This window comes from Phoca vitulina, unplaced genomic scaffold (assembly GCF_004348235.1).
Source record: "Phoca vitulina isolate PV1807 unplaced genomic scaffold, GSC_HSeal_1.0 scaffold4, whole genome shotgun sequence".
In the NCBI taxonomy this organism is placed as follows: Eukaryota; Metazoa; Chordata; class Mammalia; order Carnivora; family Phocidae; genus Phoca; species Phoca vitulina.
The window spans coordinates 447,509-466,239 of NW_022589707.1; the positions used below are offsets into that span (position 1 = coordinate 447,509).

The window sequence follows — 18,731 nt, forward strand, 5'->3', positions numbered from 1 at the left end:
TGATCCCACGGTCCTGGGATCGAGCCCGCATCAGGCTCCCTGCTCAGAAGGGAGCCTGTTTCTCCCTCTCCCTCTGCCTGCCTGTCTGCCTACTTGTGATCTCTCTCTGTCAAAAAAATAAATAAAATCTTAAAAAAAAATAAAAATAAATTTTAAAAAAAGCTATTTCTACCGGGAGATGACACCTCTACCTTCGGAGATGTGGAAAAATCTCGTCTTGACAGTTCTTGTCATGCAGGCCAGGGACAGACTAAGTCAAACCTGAGCCTGAAGGTCTCAGATTTGAGAGGTCCTCTATAACACAGGTCCTCTATAACACAGACCCCCTCCCAGCAGCAGTAGGAAGGACTTCTTGGGGAACTTGGGAAAAGAGCAAGCAGGCCCTCAAATGCATCCTGACTGAAATCAGAGTTCACGCCTAGAAGAGTTTTAGGGGATCCTCACAGCCAGGTGCAAGACTGCTCCACAGGAGGAAGGCGAGGGCCTAGGTTGGCGGGAAAATAACCTCCCAAGACAACAGCAACTGGTCTCAGTATGGAAAAGGGGGTGACAATGGGGTGATGGTCTCCCTAAGATGTCAGTGCAGGGGGCGTAGTGGGTGGGCTGAAGGACAGGTCCAAAAAAGGAAAGCCCTGAAGGCTCTCTGGAGTGAACACGCTCACGGCCCATCCTCCCCCTCGCCCCGACCTCCCGCCCCCTCCCCCGACCCACAGAGCTGGCTCGGCCAATCGTCAGGGCTGGCGGGAACCTCGCAAATCTTGGGGCTAAGTCCGCAGACTAGCAAACTGCAGCCGAGAAAGGAGAAGGTACTGTATCGTTGGCCTCAGACAGCTCCCCGTGGCCGCTGTGGCCTCGAGCGTCCCGGTGGACATCATCCCCCCCGCTCTCCAGCGGCCGTGCGTCCCGGCCTGCTCTACGAGCGCGGAGCGGCGGACACGCCGCGGGCGAACGTGGCGTCGGCGTCGCGGCAGCCGGGGCAGGCGGCAGCTCTGCCCCGAGTGGGACCCGCCCCGCGTCCCGAAGCCGGTTCCTCATTGGCCAGCCCTGGAAGCTCCGCCCCCGGCCCGCGCGTGGCGGATCCCCGCGGCCGGGAGCCGGTTTCCCACTGGCCGGGCGAGAGGCCCCGCCCCCGCAGCGGACGCCCAGAGTGGGCGGGGCCGGCGGCCGAGGGCGTCTGGCGTCGGGGCTGCTCTCGCGCGCCGCCGCCGCCCGGGAGCCCCGGCCTGTGCGGGGCTGCGGGCCCGCCTGCTGGACGGGCTCCCCGAGAGGGCTGACTCCCGGAGAGCAGGGAGGTCATGAGCACCACTCCTTCAGTTCAACATATTTATTGAGCACCGATGAAGGCAAAGGACCGCCACCGTCACAGTTCTTAAGAGCCTTTAGCACCAGGACCCCACCTTTCCTTGTTTACAAATGAGGAAGCCAAGACGCAGAGCTAGGAGCCAGTCGAAGGCCAAACCAGGTTCTAGCCTCCAGGGTTCTGGAGCACCGCTCCGCTCCGGCACCACGATGCGTACGTGCCAGGTAAACTCACAAGGCCTGGTAACCAGGAACCCGGCACACTGAGGGCTTTGGAAGAAATGGGAGGGCCTGTGTCCAGCGATCACTCCTGGCTTGTGCCGTTGCTGGAGTACCTGCGTTTACACAGGACATTAAGCATTAGAAAGGTCTAGGAACTTTGAGCCTTGAGGCATCCCCAGGAAACACCTGAGACTAGCTCTTAAAGCGAAGGGGTAAGCTCAGAGCAGCTCCATTTGCACCATATCCTGTCTGAACACTTGCTGACAGCCCAGCCCCGACTGGTGGGGCCCCTGGTGACGGTTGGGGATGCCAGAGCAGACAAGCGGAATGCACAGCAGGGGAGGGTGGCAGCTCTTCTTCCCAAGCCCAGGGGAACTTGGCTGGGCTCTCACCGACTTGCATACTCACTCTTGCCCCAGAGATGATGGTAACGTTCGCATCTGCCCCCAACTCTGTTTATGACTTTGGGAGAGGGGTGAGGGTCAGAGGGGCAACAAGAAGTGGCACAGCCAGGGACCCAGGCACCTGGAAGCAGGTCTGAATGCTTGCCACTTCACATAGTGCCAAGGCAAATAAGACAATCAAAATAGCCGAGGACCCAGTACTCCAGTTTTAAATCACCCAAACCAAGGGTTGGTCTCTAGGCAGCACCCGAAGTGGTGTGATTTAAGAGGCACAAGATGCTAGCTGCCATCAAGACTTCTCCAGGAGGCCTGATGCTATTGCCCGAACTTCTATGGTTTGAACCTCACTGCTTTGGTAAGAATTTGTTCCACTGAAATACAAAGGGCTCCCTGGGGATATAGCCCAAGGGGAAAGTCTCTCCTCACTCTGCACCCAAGGGACCTTCCACTCACTCTAGAAAAGAAAGGTCCTTCCTGAGGGATTCTGACTGGGGCAAAGGGCTGGAGATGAACATGGGAGAGAAAGGGGGGGGCCTGAACTAGAAAAGAAGGACAAAAACCAGGCTTCCTATTTGGCCCACTGCCTCTAAATCTTTTATGACCCTGAAAACCCTAAGGTGAGGTAGGATGCACTGGGGTCATTACCCCCTTTGACAGGTGAGGAACATGAGGCTGGAGGTGGTTAAAAAAAATCCTGGCCTAACTCTGCTACCAGCCCCAAATTCTTGGAAACCAACTGCTCCTTTAACAACAACTCAGGTGTGGTAGCTCAGGAATCCAGCTTGGCTGAACGGCTTCACCCACATCGGGATCTTCCTCTCTGCGAGGAGCTTCCTGGGCTGGGTCTGCGTCTCCCCCATCCCTAAGGTGTTGTGCGGGGTCCAGTCCATGCAGCGTGCATACCCATAATACTGAGACCTTGGGGGAAGGGTCAGCCACTCTAGGCCTCAGTTTCCCCCTCTCAACTAATAACCAAAATCAATCACGGATGTTGGGATATTGGGAATCATTCTGGGCCAAAGAACGCATACCCAGGAAGGCACCTGATGTCCAGGGCAGCAGCCAAGCATCCCCCCACACCCGGGCTGATCTGGACAGCCCCTCTACCATCCCCACAAACAAGGAGGTGGCAGAATAATTCCTGACCCTCAGGGCTCCTGGTCCCCTTTGCAACCACACTTAACACTTACAAAAGCACTAGAAAAACTCCGTATGGAGGGAAAAAAAAGTTTCAAAATAACACAGTAGGAAACTCAAATTTCCAGTGCCTACTCTTCAGACTGTCCACTCTGCTGTGACCTGCGTGGGCAGTAGCCCCATGTCTCTGTCGCCCCCTACTGCAAGGGCCTCTATCTCCAGTCCTCTTGCTCTCACCGAAAGTTGGCATCCTCTAAGCCTTAAGGGATCCTTTCTAAGTCAGGAATGTAGAAGAGGCGGCAAAAAGTGACAAACTTAGGAAACAGGGAATTGAGGCATCTGGTCACACACACACTGTCACCAAAACGGCCGCTGCTTCCCATCTGAATGAAAAAAAGTTCTCTCCAAAGTTATTCCGGAACGAGGCACCGGCGTCAGGCACAAGGGGAAAGGCCTGCAGGCGGACAGGAGTCCTGCGGGGGGTGCCCCAGGAGAGCCGGAGGGTACCCCTGCACGCTCCTGCCGGCTCAGCCCTCCTGGCTGTGGCTGGGCCGGGGCAGCGGGGGACTCCCAGGGAGGGCGGAGGAAGCAGGGAAGTGCGGGCCGGCCTGGCCTCGGGCGTGAGTCTGCATGTGCACGGCCAGGTGGTGGTTGCGGTTGAAGGCCCGGCCGCACTGGGGGCACTGGTAGGGCCGCTCGCCAGTGTGGATGCGCTGGTGCCGGAAGAGGTCGGAGGGCCTGCGGAAGGCCTTGCCGCAGTAGGGACAGGCCGGCCAGCCCTGGCTGGTGCCCGTGTGCAGGCGCTGGTGCAGCAGCAGGCTCTTCCGCTGCTGGAAGAAGCGCAGGCACTCGCTGCAGTGGTACACCTTGCTGGTCGCCGGCCGCCGCCCCAGGCACGGGCGGCCTGCCAGGGAGCGGTGGCCTCCAGGCTCCTCGGGGAGCCAGCGGATGACAGGGCCCGGCACCACCACCTCCCCCGGCTCCAGAGCGGGGTGGGCCTCCCCCCAGCCCGGGGGCGGGCTCCCCGGAGTCTCCCTGTGCTCCTCCTCCACGTGGGTCCGCTGGTGAATGGTCAGGTTAATCTTCAAGCGGAAACTCTGCCCGCAGTCAGGGCAGGGGAAGGTCCGCTCTCGCCGGCGAGGAAGGATGCGGGGCGGCTCCCCCACGGCCCCTGGCGGCCGCGGGTCCCCCGCCCGCACCCGTGGCACTCCTGCGGCATGAAGCCGGCCAGGGCCCCCGGTCCTGCTCCTGGGCCCCTTGGGCATTCTACACACGGGCTGGCTACGGGACTCCCCCAGGAAGAGCTGCTCAGGCATCATCTCGTCCTCAGATTGGGCTTCTGTCTTGATGATCACACCACCACCACCTGGAGAAAGGAATCTCCATTGATTTCGAGTGGGCCACACTAGCCCCCCACCCAGGCCACTCCCCCCAGCCCTGGCCTCCAGCGCATCCCGAGCCACATCTGCACCCACCCTGCTCCTGCTTTCGCGGAGCCCTTTCTCCTGCAAGTGCTCAGAGCACACATCAGGGACCCCGTTCCCTTGGCCCTACCGAGCAGGCACGGCCTCCCAACATCATCCAGTCTGTTTATTGTCACGTGGCCCAGATGTTCCAGTGGCCCATTCCTGGAGGCCAAGCTTGGAGACAGGAGACAAAGCCGCAAAACCAGGATCCAGGGACCCGGGGGAGTCAGAGGCCAGATGGAGTGAAAGACAACAGGTGGAGGATGCAGTGGAGACCCTGGACCCTGAGATACACTGGCCGCACAGGATCCCCAAGAATTCTGATAATATTAGTTCCCATCAATGAATGACAGTGAGCCCTGGGGCCACTGGACTAGGTGAGAAGCCTCAGGCCTGGAGGTGGCGGGCGACTTAGCCATACTCTGAGCTACTCATCCACATAACAAATCAACACTGAGCATCCACTACCTGTCTGGCACCTGCTCTCGAGGGACAGGCAGGAGGCACGAGGACCGAGGCTCCCTGGCTGGACCTCAGTGTGAGTCACACTTGACTCTGAGGTGGGGCTTAGGCATAGGAACTGCCAGGACATTGGAGAGAGGGGGGCTCTGAGGCAACACAGGGGTCCCTGATGCTGGGAAGGAAGGTCCCGGCCACAGGCCCTACCTGGAACACTGTGCATTCTTCGAGATCCTTCAACTGCTATTCCCCTCTGGGCTTTTCTGGAATCAGCCCTGACTACTGGCTTCTCTGACCTCCCCCAGTGCCCAGCAGCTCAGCTGCTGCAGCCCAAGGTCTGCTCAAAGGCTGACCGCGAACCTTACCCTCTATTAAAACGAAATCTTTAGCCCCTTACCAGCAATTTCTATTCTTGCTGAAGCATGAACTTAAATCCCATCCCAGGAGACTGCTGCTAACTGCTGAACCTTCTGGACCAGCACCTGATGTCAAGACCTCGGGGTTCTTACTCAGTGCAGCTTACCGGCAACCCTCACAATAACTCCAGACAGAACTTTTATTTCTATGTTGGAAATGACCCAATGGTTTGTAATTTAGTCCTCCAGCTACAGAATCAGTAAAGAGTCTATAAGAATCATCTAAACTTTGCATCTAAACCGTTGCATTCAATGGGCTACCATGGTATTCCTAAACTTAGGGATTAGTGTGGGTCTCAGGCCCTATTCCATGTGAAGGCCAAGGTTCCCAGACCTCTTCATGTGAAGCCCATCTCCAGCTTGGACTCCCACCATGCCACTACCCCAAGGTGGGCCCAGATCTCACCTCTGCCTCCCACCAAAGCCGGTACCAGGATGGAACCAGGTGAGAACTGGATCCCTTTCTATTAGGACAGAAAACCACCCCAAAGCCAGAATGGGCGATAATTGCTTTCTTTTTTCCTGCTCATCAGGGTGTAAGCTGAGTTTTGTGGCCTCTAGGCGGGGGACCTAAATTTAAACCGTAAGCCACCATGTACAAACTGCAGGACACTGGAGGTTGTGCACCTGAGCCACTTCACAGGGTTGCGTGAGGCCTTTCTGTCACCAGACCGCAGACCTGGTGCGTGCAGCTTGTGTTCAAGCAGCATGTTCCCACCAAGCCAGACGTGATGGGGGAAGACCAGGACCTGGATGGTCTGGATCGCCAAGAGCCCCAGGGCAACAATACCTGGGGATGAGGAAGGAACCCCTCTGGAAGAAGCCCCTCACCAGGGCCCACTGCACCAACTCCCAGCCCACTCCCAAGGGCCCCCTCCCATCACTCACCTGGCCCCATGCCGGGCAGGCTGTCCCCGGGAGGGGAGGTTGGAGACTCCCCACCTGAAGATTCTTCCTCCCGTTTAACTGAGGCTGGAGGCCCTGTGAGAGAGACACTGTGAGGGCCTTTCCCGACACCAGGCTCGTGCAGGACGGCACAGGCATCTCTGAGCAGACCCCGGACATGCTCGAATGCCAGCCAGGATGAGGGGGCCCCAGGGCTCTGTCCGGAGGACTGCCCACTCCATGGCCTCCGCTTCAGAGTTGAGAGGAGAGCGGTGAAGGCCACGCCCCCAGTTCCCATCTGGGCCAGTGCTGACAGCTCCGTCACCCTGATGGACCTCCGAAGGACAGAGGGTTTGGGGAGCCTCTGGGGCACAGTGCCAGGTCTGCAGGGGAGCAGGGACAATGAGAAGGTCCTCTCTCCTTACACACTGGCTGGGCAGCAGGGACACTGGGGAGGGAGGGAGGATCACCTCCACCCCCAGGGAGCTCATATTCATTGGGGGAGAGACACAGAAATTACTGGAGAGAAAGCAACCCACACTGAAAAGTCAAGCCCGCGGGAAGGAGGGGGAAGGAGGAGGCATGGGAACAGGAGAAGCCAAGCTAGCAAGGTGCAGTCTGGAGACAGACAACAACACTCTGGATTATATGCCACGTGTTATGCCAAATGCCCTCTGAGTTATACTTCATTTTTGTAAAAGGATGGACAGGAACTTCCTTTACACACAGGCAGACAGTTATCACTGGAAGGGGGACTGAAGCCACAGAGCCCCTCACGGGCCTCTAGAGAGAGGACATTTACTGAAGAAGGCACATGCCAGCACCGTGCTATAGGCATATAACAGACTGTCCGGTTAACGTGACCGTGGTCGGAAGCCTGAGGAGGCCCAGGACCCACCTCTGTGTGTCCCTCCCCTCACTCCAGCCAGGCCAGAGGGCCTGGCCCCCAGCAGGCCTCAGGGACCCACACTTTGGCTCAGACCGTTTTCTCCTGTGGAAAATGCCCTTCGTTCCCAGCCCAAATCTACCCTTCCTCTAAGGCCTGTCTCAGGGGTCCCCTTCCCAGGAAGCCCGTCCAGCTCAGCCAAGCCTGGTGCCCACCATCTGTCCCACCCTCACGCTTTAGCACTCGTTCTCAGTAGCACCTGTCTGGTCCTTGCTGAGATGCTGTTCACACGGCTACCTGGTGGCCCTCACTCACCCGTGGTCGCTCCGGGTACAGTTGCTCTTGCCTCTGAGTCTTGCTGGTGCTTGGGGACCTGCCCTTCTTTTGGCTCCTCCCGGGCAGGGCTGACGGGGCTGAGGGTGTGCTCTGGGTGTGGAGGGAGGCCTGGAAAATGCAACTCAGTGACACCAAGGACAACACACAGATCCCCCCGGGGGCAGGAGCCTCTGAGGAAGGGCTGACTGTAGTCACTGGGACTGACGGTGGGGGCACCAGGCCAAACACAGGCTAGTGGACTTCACTGATCCTGAGAGGCTAAAAAAGAAGGAAAAGGTACAGCACAGGAACATCTGATCGTACCAGACAAGTCATGACACAGCAGGGCCAAGGATGTGGCTTGTTAGGGCCTCCCAGCTCAGAACAACACAACAGTGCCTTCCAGTCCCGAGTCCTATACCAGGCTGATGTATAAGGATCCCCTTGGAAGCACCCCAAGATTCTCATTAGTAGTTCTGGGTAGGCCTAGGAAGTATGCATTTTTTGAAAAAGATTTTATTGTATTTATTTATTTTTAGAGATTTTATTTATTTGAGACAGAGCGTGTGCACACGTGCACACACAAGCAAGAGGAAGGGCAGAGAAGGAGAAGCACACTCTCCACGGAGCAGGGAGCCTGACATGGGGCTTGATCCCAGGGCCCCGGGATCATGACCTGAGCCAAAGGCAGATGCTTAACCGACTGAGCCACCCAGGAGCCCCTGCAGTTTTTTTTTTTTAAAGATTTAATTTATTTGAGAGAGAGAGAGAGTGTGCAAGTGCAAGCACGAGTCGGGGGATAGAGGGGCAGAGGGAGAGAGGGAGAGAGAAGCAGACTCCCTGCTGAGCATGGAGCCTGACACAGGGCTCAATCCCAGGACCCTGAGATCATGACCTGAGTCAAAGTCAGAACTTAACCGACTGAGGCACCTGTGCACCCATTAGTATGCATTTTAAAAAAGCTCCCTAGGGCAAAACAGATGAACAAAGAGTTCACAGAGTAAGAAATTTAAATGGCCCATAAACAAATAAAAAGATACTCAACCACACTCATGTAAGAGAGGTACCATTAAAAATATACTGTTGGGGTACGTGGCTGGCTCAGTCTGTTGGGAGTCTGCCTTTGGCTCAGGTCATGATCCCGGAGTCCCAGGATCGAGTCCCAGAGTCCCAGGATCGACTCCCACATCAGGCTTCCCGCTCAGCAGGGAGTCTGCTTCTCCCTCTGACCCTCCTCCCTCTCCTCCCCCCTCTCTCTCAAATAAAAAAAAAAAGAAGAAAAAAAAAGAAAAGAAAAAACCCCTGTTCCCAGGGTACCTGAGTGGCTCAGTCATTTAAGCCTCTGCCTTCGGCTCAGGTCATGATCCCAGGGATTGAGCCCCACATTGGGCTCCTTGCTCAGTGGGGAGTCTGCTCCTCCCTATCCCTCTGCCACCCCACCCCCTCATGCTCTAATAGATAAATGAAATCTTGAAAAAAAGAAAAAGGATTAAACACCATGACCAAGTGGAGTGCATTCCTGGAATGCAAGGTTGGTTCAACATATGAAACTCGAACAATGGAATACACCATACTAACAGAATGAAGGGAGAACACCCCATGATCATCTCAACTGATACAGAAAAAGCATCTGACAAAATTCAACACCCTTTCTTGATAAAACCATTCAACAGACTAGACATAGAAAAAAACTATAAGATACCACTTCACGCTCATTATGATGGCTACTATTAAAAAGAAACAACAGAAAATATTAAGTGTTGGCAAGAATGTGGAGAAACTGGAACCCTTGCACACTGTTCGTGAGAATATAAAATGGTACAGTCACTGTAGAAAACAGTGTAACAGTCCTTAAAAATTAAAAATAGAGGGCGCCTGGGTGGCTCAGTCGGTGAAGCGTCTGCCTCCAGCTCAGGTCATGATCCCAGGGTCCTGGGATGGAGTCCTGCATTGGCTCTCCTGCTTCTCCCTCTGCCCCCTGCTCTTGCTCTCTATCTCAAATAAATAAATAAAATCTTTAAAAAAAATTAAAAATAGAATTACCATATGACCCAGAAATTCCACTTCTAAGTATATACTGAAAAGAACTGAAGACAGAGTCTCCAAGAGGTATTTGTATATCCATGATCATAGCAGCATTATTCACAATAGCTAAAACATGGAAACCCAAGTGTCTGTCAACAGATGAATGGATAAGCAAAATGTGGTAGGCACAGACAACAGATTATTTAGACTAAAAACAGGAAAGAAATTCTGATACCCGCTACAACACAGATGAACCTTAAGGACATCACGCTACGTGAAATAAAGCCAGTCACGAAAAGACAAATGCTGTGTGATTCCACTTCTATGAGGTCCTTGGAGTAGACAAAATCAGAGGGACAGAAAGTAGTACTGTGGTTGCCAGGGGCTGGGGCAGGGGACCCAATGAGGGATTACTGTTTAATGAGTATAGAGTTTCAGCTCTACAGGGTGAAAGGAGTTCTGATGGGATTGCATCACATTATAATGTATTTAATACCACCAAAAAGTACACCTAAAAATGGCTAAGATGGTAAATTTTATGTTATGTGTATTTGACCAGGATAAAAAAAGAAAACAGAAATGAAATATTGATACACAGTACAACATGGATGAACCCTGAAAACACTATGCTAAGGGAAAGAAGCCAGAGTCAAAAGACCACGTATTATAAGATTCCATTTATATGAGATGTCCAGGCTGGCAAATGTATAGGTATAGTCAGGAAGACCAGTCATTGCTTAGGGCTGGGGGAGCTGGGAAGGGGCCTCTTTCACAACACTGAGGGAGGTGCAAATGATACAACCTCCATGGAGGGGTATTTGGTGATAAATTCTCGAAAATTTATGTGTTCATTTACCTCTGACCCAGCGGTGCAGCTTCTAGGAATCTATCCCAAAGATGCACTGGCAAAAATATGAGCTGCCTTATGCACAAAGTAGCCTCTACAGCATATTTATATCAGCAAAATACTGGAAATACCATAAGTGTCCACCAGCAGGGACTGGTTAAACAAACTATGCGATCTCACACCTTGGAACATTCCGCATCCACAAAAGTAAAGGAGGAAGGTCTGTGTATATATATATACATATGAAGTGATCTCCAGGACAAATTGTGTAAGACAGGGATGGGGGAAAGCAAATATATGTTACTGATCTTTTTGAAAGGAAACACCGGAAGTATAAACAAGACGCTAATAAAAATGGTTATCTATAGGGAAAAGGAGGGGACAAGAATGGAAATAAGACTTCCCTGAATGTATCCTGTTAAACCATTTTGACTTTGCAAACGTAACACGCCTTACATATTCAAAACGTTCAATGAAAAGGTAAAAAGAACCATTTCTAAACATCTAAAAATAGGGGTGCCTGGGTGGCTCAGTCGTTAAGCGTCTGCCTTCGGCTCAGGTCATGATCCCGGGGTCCTGAGATCAAGCCCCATGTAAGGCTCTCTGCTCAGCGGGGAGTATGCTTCTCCCTCTCCCTCTGCCCCTACCCCTACTCGTGGTTTCTCTCTCTCTCAAATAAATACATAAAATCTTTTAGAAATAAATAATAAAATAAAAAATCTAAAAATAAATAGAAATAAATGAACTTAACTGTGTATCAAGTTGGTGACATAACCCCATAGAGAAAATAATTATTTCAAGTGACTTAAAAGGCATTACTTTGTCTATAAGTCCTGAATGGAATGCGTTCGGAGGACAAAAAGAACTGCAGGGCGCCTGGGTGGCTCAGTTGGTTAAGCGACTGCCTTCGGCTCAGGTCATGATCCTGGAGTCCCTGGATCGAGTCCCGCATCGGGCTCCCTGCTCAGCAGGGAGTCTGCTTCTCCCTCTGACCCTAACTCCTCTCATGTGCTCTCTCTCATTCTCTCTCAAATAAATAAAATCTTAAAAAAAAAAAAAAACTGCAAAAAATCTCAGCCTTCATTCAAAAGTCTAATTGTTTAAGATTTCCATGTAAAAAGAAAGTGATATTCAAGTATAAGAAGAACATTAAATTTGAATGAGAAATATCACTATGAGCTCATGATTTTTTCCTTTTCAAAAACACATATTTTCTCAAAAAAAATACATATTTTCTGAAAAACCTAGAAGTAATGTCAAAAATTAGCAACTACTAGCACTCATATTGTGGTCTCCAAATATCATTTGTCACTGAAAGGAATCAAAACTCCTTGGAGAAATTTGCATTCTAGGTCTGGGGCAGGAAATACACTAGATGATTCTAGAACATTTTATGGTATCTGAAAGCCACTGAATTCACATCAAGATGACCTAAGAGCCAACTTGAAAGGGCTCCCACGAGCTAAAGATGGGACAATTTAAGCACAAAAAATAATGGCTGCAAACGATTGGCATATATAAAATATTCAACAGTCTCTAAAGTCATTAAAAAGTAAAAAAAAAAAAAAAAAAAAAAAGCCCAAGTAGTGGTCACCTTTGAAGGCTCCTAAGGCAGTAACTCTTCACTCTGAAAACAGATGAAGGAAAAGAATTAAGCTTCTATCCTGCCTTTTCTGTACAGACTATATTTCAGGGAAACTAAGAGTTGATTAGGGAAATTATTCTTTATAAAAGAATTTCAGCTATGCAGTGCATACGTATGACAGACTCTCACTATTTTGCAACCCCTAATGGAATAACAAATCTGGGCAACACTGGGCAATGACTACTGAGAGGATCGAGCTCAGGATCAGCAGAAGGCAGGCGGACGGAGCCTCCGTGCCTCGTGCCGTGGCCTGGCAGGGAGTACACAGCACCACCTCTGAAGCCATGCTGCCCATAAGGTTGAAACTGAATCTGAAGAAGCCTCCTGATCTACCAGTTTATAGGAAATGGAAGCAACAGAAGAACAATAAATGACACCAAATCCAGAATACGGGAAAGGATGGCATTTAAAAAGATAAATGACATTATGGGGCGCCTGGGTGGCTCAGTCGGTTAAGCGTCTGCCTTCAGCTCAGGTCATGATCCCAGGGTCCTGGGATCGAGCCCGATGTCGGGCTCCTTGCTCAGCGGGGAGCCGGCTTCTCCCTCTGCCTGCCCCTCTCCCTGCTTGTGCTCGCTCGCTCTCTGATATAAATAAATAAAATCTTAAAAAAAAAAAAAAAGATAAATGACGTTAGAATGTCAACAAAGAAATGATACTAAAGAGGGGGAGGTGAGGATGGTCCATCAACCGAGGAGCGGAGCACCAGAACGTGGTAACGTGTGCATCCACAGAGGTCCTGACACAGGCAGGGTGGGTAAGGCTGGAGCGCGCGCTCAGTGAAAGAAGGCAGTCACTAAAGGTCCCACACAGTAGGACTCCATTTCCGTGAAATGTCCAGAAGAGGCAAATCTAAGACACAGAGAGGAGATGAGAAGTTGCCTAGGGCCGGGGAGCAGGGGGAGGGAAACAGGAAATTAATGCCCACAAGTACAGGTTTCTCTTTGGTGGGCAAGGAAAGTTCAGATTGTGGTGATGGTCACAAAACTGTGAAGAGAGTACAAACAATGAGCCGTATACTCTAATCCAGGAATTGGCTGGTATGTTAACTCCATCACAATAAGGCTGTTAAATGCGGGGCGGGGGGAAGCTTTCACAGGCTTTTTAACAGACTTTTTATAAATCGAATGCAACAGGTGGACGTCGGTGTCCCAGCATTAGGGACCCAACACCTACAGAAAACAGTTTTGAGATAATCGGGGGGGAAAAGAGAACATGGACTCGGGATGAGATATTAATCTGCTGGGTGTGACACTGGTATTTCGGTTACATTCAGAGAAAAGGAAGAGACAGAGGAAGCCAACGTGGCGACTCCTGATCACTGCTCCACGTGTGCGACGGTCACTTGGAGGTTTGCTGGACTCTTCTCCCTACTTCCGTTTATTTTCTTAAATTTTATTTAAAAAAAAAAAAAAAGCCTCCCAGACGACTCTGATGTGCTGTCAACTCCGGAACCACTGTCCCTTACCACACCAGCTCTGGGGACGAAGTCGGGGCTGCTCCTCCGAGAGGGCCGTTTCCACAAAGGGAAGCCAGTTCACGACAGGCCTTAGAGCCGCGGGTTCACGTCAGGGAGCAGAGGTGGGAGAGGCAAGCAAGAGAGGCAGCAATATGCCGCTGTGAGCAGGGTCACCCGCGTACACAGCACTCGGCAAGTCCGCGCTTACGTCCGCCGCGTCCCGGAGGCCGCACAACACCCAACCACACGACGCCAGTACCGCCGGCCCCTCACTCAGAAGCAGAAACCGGGCGGCTCTAAGACAAAAGCTCTGCGCCCCCCCTGACCAGGCGGGCCTAGGACACAGTGGGCCCCACTTCGCCTTCAGGGCCTGTGCCCCTTCCTGGCCTCCCAGCACGTGTGGAAAGCCCAGGAGAGCAGCATGCCCCACTCACTCCCCGTCTCGCTCCCACTCACCAGGGCTTGGCCTCCTTGGGCGTGCCGCCTCCCTCTTACTTCCCTCCTCCTGGCCCCACGGGCCTTCAGGACAAGGCTCCTCGCCCCTCTCCATCCGGGTCAGGATGTCTGGTTTGGAGATGGCATAATCTGCATACAGAACGGAAGGGGAGCTGGGTCAAGACTGGACACCCGCCACCCAGCTGCCCACAGAGCTGGAGAGACATGAGAAGAAGAGAAGTCAAAGCAAAGACACAGACTGCTGGAGGCCAATCTGCGGACACAGACCCAGATCCCCACCTACGCAGCCTTACCCAGGGACACCAGCGTCTCGTAGTTGCCCCGCATCACGTGCTTGTAGAGCTCCTTCTGCCAATTATCCAGCTTGCCCCACTCCGGCTCAGAGAAATACACGGCCACGTCATCAAAGGTCACGGGCACCTGGAACAGTGTCGCGCACGCTCACCCACACACTTACAGGCACAGTCCCTCGGGCTGTCCCACCCCAGGTGCCCGAGGGATACCTTGGGGACCTCCCCCTTGCTACCCGGGGGCAGGCGCAGGATCCAGAAGTTCCTGTTCCTCAGCAGGTTCTCCATGTTCTCCAGCCGCCTCTGCAGCAGCCCGTACTCCTGCAGCAGGGTCCCCAGCACGGCCCACTTGCCCTCCAGCTGGTTCCCAAACTCCACGGCCGTCTTCTCGCAGTCCGCCAGCTTCTTCTCGGCCGTCCCCGTCCGCCCTTCTAGCGAAAGCAGGCGGGCCAGGCAGGAGTCCACCTTCTTCTCCAAGGCCTGGATGGCGGCCACCACCGTCCACAGTGTGATCTCCGTGGAGTACAGGTAGGAGTTCTTCTCAGCAGCTGGTGGGGGTGACAAAGAAGGTGTCGAAGGGCTTTCGTCCTCTGTCTGCTTGTCCCTCTCTGGAGCCTGTCCACAAGAAGAAAAAGGGGAGATGGTATCAGAATGACACCATCAAAATGCGTACTTCACAAAGCCTCACAGTGACACCTGCCCAGGGAAAGCCCCAGCCAGGATCCTACGGGCCAGTCAGGCAGGTGTGGGAGGGAGGCAGGGACATCAGTGAGGGACAGGAAACACTGGCTGGACCAAGGAATTAGCAAGTGGAAAACGGGAGGAAACACATGGCCAAAGACAGAAAGCATCTGCGGTTCTCAGGTGGCTTCCATCTTGGATCTTAGTCTCCTCCTCCTCTGCAAATGAAGGGACAGGCTTGGAAGCACAGAGAACATGAGATCTGCTGCCAGAGAGCCCAGGTCCAAGCAGCAACCCGCCACTCCCAAGCTGGCTGACTTTGGGCAAGGTTTTTCACACAGCTTTCAACTTCACTTCCACATCTAGAAAATGGTACTCACACGAGAAGATTGTGAGAACGAATGACACAATCTTTGTTGAAAGCACAATGTCTAGCATGTGGTAAATACTCAATGCACACAAGCCCCATGTTGATTCAGCTAAGATGATAATGATAAGGATGTTGACGAGGCTGCTGCTGATGGTTCAGGCTCAGGGACGCAGCAAGAAGCAGTTCCCATGGGCTTTTTTTCTCCACCTTTTTCATTCCATTGTCCTTTGGCACCTTGGAAAGAGCTTCTAGAGTGCCTCAACTCACCCTGGTGCCTGAGGCATGAGCCGGAGCATGTGCAACAGCCCAGTCCCAGTACCTCGTGCTAAAAGCCTTGCTGGGGGGCGCCTGGGTGGCTCAGTTGGTTAAGCGTCTGCTTTGGCTCAGGTCATGATCCCAGAGTCCTGGGATCAAGCCCCGTGTCAGACTCCCTACTCAGCTGGGAGTCTGCTTCTCCCTCTCCTCCCTGCTTGTGCTCTTTCTTGCTATTTCTGTCTCTCTCTCTCAAATAAATAAATAAAATCTTAAAATAAAAAAGAAAGAAGAAGAAAAGAATCCAGGACGATTCCATGCATCTGCCTGGGTTTTGGTTTGTTTCCCCCAGAACATAAGTTCCCCGAGGGTGTGTGTGATTCGCTGTTGTATTCCCAGCTTCTAAAAGAGTGCCTCTCTCACTGCAGACGCTCAATGAATACCTACTGAATGAATGAAAGACCACACAATTAAACAACCTTCATTCAGTAACAACTACTGACCACCTGCCATTGTAAAGGTGCAATGGGGGAATGCAAAAAAAAATTATGTGGTTCTTTCTTCTCCAGGAGAAAAATTCTGTATAGAAAGAGTTGGGGGCAAATCCGTCCTGTTTGACTCTCGGGTACTGTAAGATGGTAGAGGGAAAGGAGTGAGCGGATAGAAATGGTCAGAAAAGTTCTGAGGGAGTGGCTCCGGGTTCGGTGGGAGCTGGTGATGTCACCACCGCAGTTACAGAGATGGCTTGGAGGGTATTCCCTGGGGGACAGGGCCACAAACCACAGTATTCCCACCCCTTTTCTCTCCCTTGCACTCAGGGACTCCTAAGGGAAGCACCAAACTCATTAATGAAAGGAGAGGGAGGGGAAGCTCCTACTTTAAAAGGATCCACAAAAATCAAGGTTTCAAAAACTTCACTAAGTGGCGCCTGGGTGGCTCAGTTGGTTAAGCGACTGCCTTCAGCTCAGGTCATGATCCTGGAGTCCCGGTATCGAGTCCCGCATCGGGCTCCCTGCTCAGCAGGGAGTCTGCTTCTCCCTCTGACCCTTTTCCCTCTCGTGCTCTCTGTCTCTCATTCTCTCTTTTTCAAATAAGTAAAAATAAAATCTTCAAAAAAAGAAAAACTTCACTAAGAGATATTAATAATAGTAGAAGCCACTTATTGCATTCTGTTTGCAAGAGATTTTCTGGTGTGTCAAAAATAGCCAGAGGATTCTTTTCTCCGAATTGGGCATACTGCACATTACCGACCAACATTCCAAAATAATCCAAATAATCTAATTCAACATGCTAAGCTAATCTTTAAAAAAAAAAAATCTACCTACCATCCCTCTCGTAAACAGCATTCCATACCTTTCTCTTAGGTAAAAGTAGAACCCTGGGTACCTTCATGGGGGTGGAATTCCAAAATTCTGGCCTAGACCTCGGACTACGGCCTCGACTAGGTGAGTGACCTTGGGCCGGTCCCTTCCCTGAGCCTCAGACTCGGGTTGTCAGAACCGCACGGGGCTGGGCGACCCTGTCCTCCCTGCGTGCCACCAACCAGACAATGGACGGGGGGAAACAGCCACTCCGTTTCAATGCAAGGCCTGTCATCTGAAGTGTTGCTAGGAAGCCCGGCCTGTCCCCCGCCGTCGGGGCCGCCCCGCCGCCCCCGCCGCCCCGCCTGCCGTTTGGGCCGCCCGGTCGGTCGGCCCGAAAGCCCGGCCCGGACACGAGACCGGGGTGGCGGGCGGACCGAGCTGGCACGACGCGGCAGGCGCCAGCCTGGGCGGAGGCGGCGGGCCGGGAGGCCGCGCGGCGGGGCCGCTCCACGCCGGCGGGGAGGAGACCCTCGCGGGCCCTGGCGGCGGCGGCGGCCCCGGCCCGTCTGGGCGTCCGCGGGCCGGCGCGCTTACCCGGGCGGGCGCCGCTCCGGCCATGGCTGCTCGCGTCCCTCTCTCGGCGGCTCTCCTCGGCCTGGCCTGTCGGGCCTGGCGCGGCGCGCAGGCGGCGGCGGAGGCGGAGCGGAGCCGCCCAGCCTCGGAGCTCCTGCCGGGCGGCCGCGAGCTGCGTCCGAGCCACGTGCCCCGTCGGCCCTTTAAACAAGAGCTGCGCTCGCGGCCGGGCCCGAGGGTGCGCACAGCGCCCCCTGCAGCCCGAAGGACCGCACGCCCGCGGCCCGCGGCCTTCCGCGCGCGCCCGCCCACCCTGGCGGCCTCGGGGTCACCCGTGGGGAGGCCGGCCGCCCCCCCCGGCCTGGGCCGCGGGAGTGGACGCCGGCGGCGGGCTCCCCGCGGGCCCCGTGCAGGGGCAGCTTGCTGGGCCCAGCCCTGGCCCCTACCCCCACCCCCCACCCCAGGACGTTAGGGCCCCAGCGTCCCACTTGGGAGAATCGAGTGCAGGAGCTAATGAAGCAGCCGTGCAGGACACTAAGAAAATGTGGGAGTTCCCCTCTGTGTGGGAGAAGAAGGGCAGTCCTTGCCGGGGAATCTAAAATATATGTAGATTTACCGGTTTAACGCCTCTAAAGGACCCAAAGTGACTTAGTTTGAGTATACACGATATGCCCGGCGGTGGGGTAGGATGGGACAGATAAAGGTTTTAAAACTACTTGTTGGGGCGCCTGGGTGGCTCAGTCGGTTAAGCGGCTGCCTTCGGCTCAGGTCATGATCTTAGGGTCCTGGCACCGAGCCCCACATGGGACTCCCTGCTCAAGAGAAGTCTGCTTCTCCCTCTCCTCCCTGCTTGTGCTCTCTCTCGCTCGCTCCCTCTCAAATAAATAAAATCTTAAAAAGTAAATAAAACTACTTGTTTAGTTTTCCAGAACAAATACACCTCAGGAAAAATTTATTTCATTAAAAACAAAAAAAACCTCTCTCCCCCTTCCCCAAATCCTCTTTGGGAATCCTGGGTCTCCTTCTCCTTCCCCAGCTGACACTCTGCTCAGGGATGCTTGGCAGAGTCCTCTGGAGCCTTCTATGCCACACCCAGTCTCCACTCGCCCACCAGCCACCAGGCGGGGACCTTCTGTAGCTTTGGCTCCAGGCTGGGAGTGCAGCAAGAGTAAATCCAACACTTAATTCAGACCCTCACACATCTCGAATAAACCACTCAAGCTGGGACCCAACTTCCTCATCTGTAACCCAAGAGCCTTACTTTGGAAAACCAGAGTTAACCACTGAATATAAAGTACAACGTGCTAAGTTTTATCTTCTATCTTTTCTGCATTTCTGTT

At 53.3% G+C, this 18,731-nt stretch overlaps 1 protein-coding gene across 1 annotated transcript; it reads right to left on the reverse strand.

Annotated features, from left to right (window-relative positions):
• Positions 1-1,338: 1,338 nt before the first annotated feature.
• On the reverse strand, positions 1,339-17,547 carry ZNF783 (zinc finger family member 783). Its single transcript, XM_032401374.1, has 7 exons — positions 17,413-17,547; positions 14,425-14,826; positions 14,215-14,341; positions 13,922-14,050; positions 7,490-7,618; positions 6,292-6,384; positions 1,339-4,428 (listed from the first exon to the last, which is right to left on the reverse strand). The coding sequence occupies exons 1-7, from the start codon at positions 17,434-17,436 to the stop codon at positions 3,590-3,592; spliced, it is 1,743 nt and encodes a 580-aa protein (XP_032257265.1). The 5' UTR covers positions 17,437-17,547; the 3' UTR covers positions 1,339-3,589.
• Positions 17,548-18,731: the final 1,184 nt, after the last annotated feature.